Source organism: Otolemur garnettii, unplaced genomic scaffold, assembly GCF_000181295.1.
Source record: "Otolemur garnettii isolate 467f Iridium unplaced genomic scaffold, OtoGar3 scaffold00022, whole genome shotgun sequence".
NCBI classification, from domain to species: domain Eukaryota; kingdom Metazoa; phylum Chordata; class Mammalia; order Primates; family Galagidae; genus Otolemur; species Otolemur garnettii.
This window is the reverse complement of record NW_003852417.1, coordinates 4,279,074-4,280,341: the sequence shown is the minus strand read 5'-3', so window position 1 is coordinate 4,280,341 and position 1,268 is coordinate 4,279,074. Positions and strand designations below refer to the sequence as shown.

At 49.3% G+C, this 1,268-nt stretch overlaps 1 protein-coding gene across 1 annotated transcript in view; it reads right to left on the bottom strand.

Annotated features, from left to right (window-relative positions):
* LPIN1 (lipin 1) overlaps nt 1-1,268 on the bottom strand; it is a 54,719-nt gene that overhangs the window by 17,587 nt on the left and 35,864 nt on the right. Inside the window, 1 exon segment of the mRNA XM_012803785.2 lies at nt 243-403. Within this exon segment, the coding sequence (XP_012659239.1) occupies nt 243-403 (161 nt within the window).

Below are 1,268 nucleotides of genomic sequence, written 5' to 3'. Positions count from 1 at the left end.
TAATCCAATGGAAATGCTCAGAGGGGGTAAGCCAACCCACAGGTGGGCACCTCCAATCCGGTCATATGTCAAGGCTGTGGCTTGTGAAATCAAAGTGAAAAGTCCACTCAGAGGCACCCACGGGAGCCACGGTCAGAGACGGGACCCTGGGGAATCACCAGGCCCTAACTGGAACCACAGGAGCAGCTCTATGGCACCAAAGATCCAACCATACCAGTCCCTGAGCTACCACGGCCCCACTCAGTGGCGCCTACCTGGTGATTGTTCCGTCGATGTCAGAAATGATGACTTTATCATCCCAGTTCCACAAATAGATGGTGCCTTCGCAGCGGCAGGTGCCCTGATACTGGGTGGTGACACTGAAAACCACGTCGTTGGGGCCGTTCTTCAACTTCAAGCTTTTCTGAAAAACATGAACTCTCAGATTGAGGGGAAGGCCCAGACTGGGGGGAGTGGGCTTCTTTCTGTTCCTTAAGAAACAGGATTTGGCTTTAAAAAACAAACTGCAACTTGGGGCCACTGTCCCATCTTTCTGTCCCTTTCCTCGTTTTAGTTTTTTCCCGGGACTAAAAGGGCAAACCCAAACCTGGGTCCTCTCAGGCCAGCTTGTAACACAGGCTTCCCCCCTCCTACGGAGATGTTCTCCTGCCACGGGCAACGCTCACTCCACCCAGCATTTCTGGATGAGAAGCATCAGACAGGGTTAAAGGCTAGGCCGTCGGGCTCCACACAAGAACTTGCAATTTCAGAATACGAAGGGCCATGATTTGGGGAGACAAACTTAGAATATGTTTCCCTAGATAACCATGATAACTAATGATTATTAGACTGAAACAAATTGAAAAAAAAAAAAGTCTCAGTTCTCAGTCATGCCTAGTAAAGAATATAGTCTAAACCCAAAGAAATTGCACCAAATTCAGAAAACAAAATTCTCTTTTGGCAGTTTTGGGGCCTCTCTGTCAGGGTCCACTGGTTCCAATCAGCTACCTGCACAGACCTGCAGGCTGCCTGGTGCTGGGGTACCCCTGTGCCAATGACAGGAGCTGAGTGCACAGGCTCCCCGGCCGCAGCCTAAGTGGGTGTCTGGGCCTGTTCCTTCCCTTTTCCGCATTAAACACCATCACAACTAAGTCAGGTTCCCCACTAACTCTTAGAACAAATGCAAATGAATTTATTCACAAAAGAAAAGGATATTTGCTCACTGACTGGTGGTGGAAAAGAGTTTCCAGGGAAGAAAGGGGCTTTTGATTCAAACTGCGTACACGCGC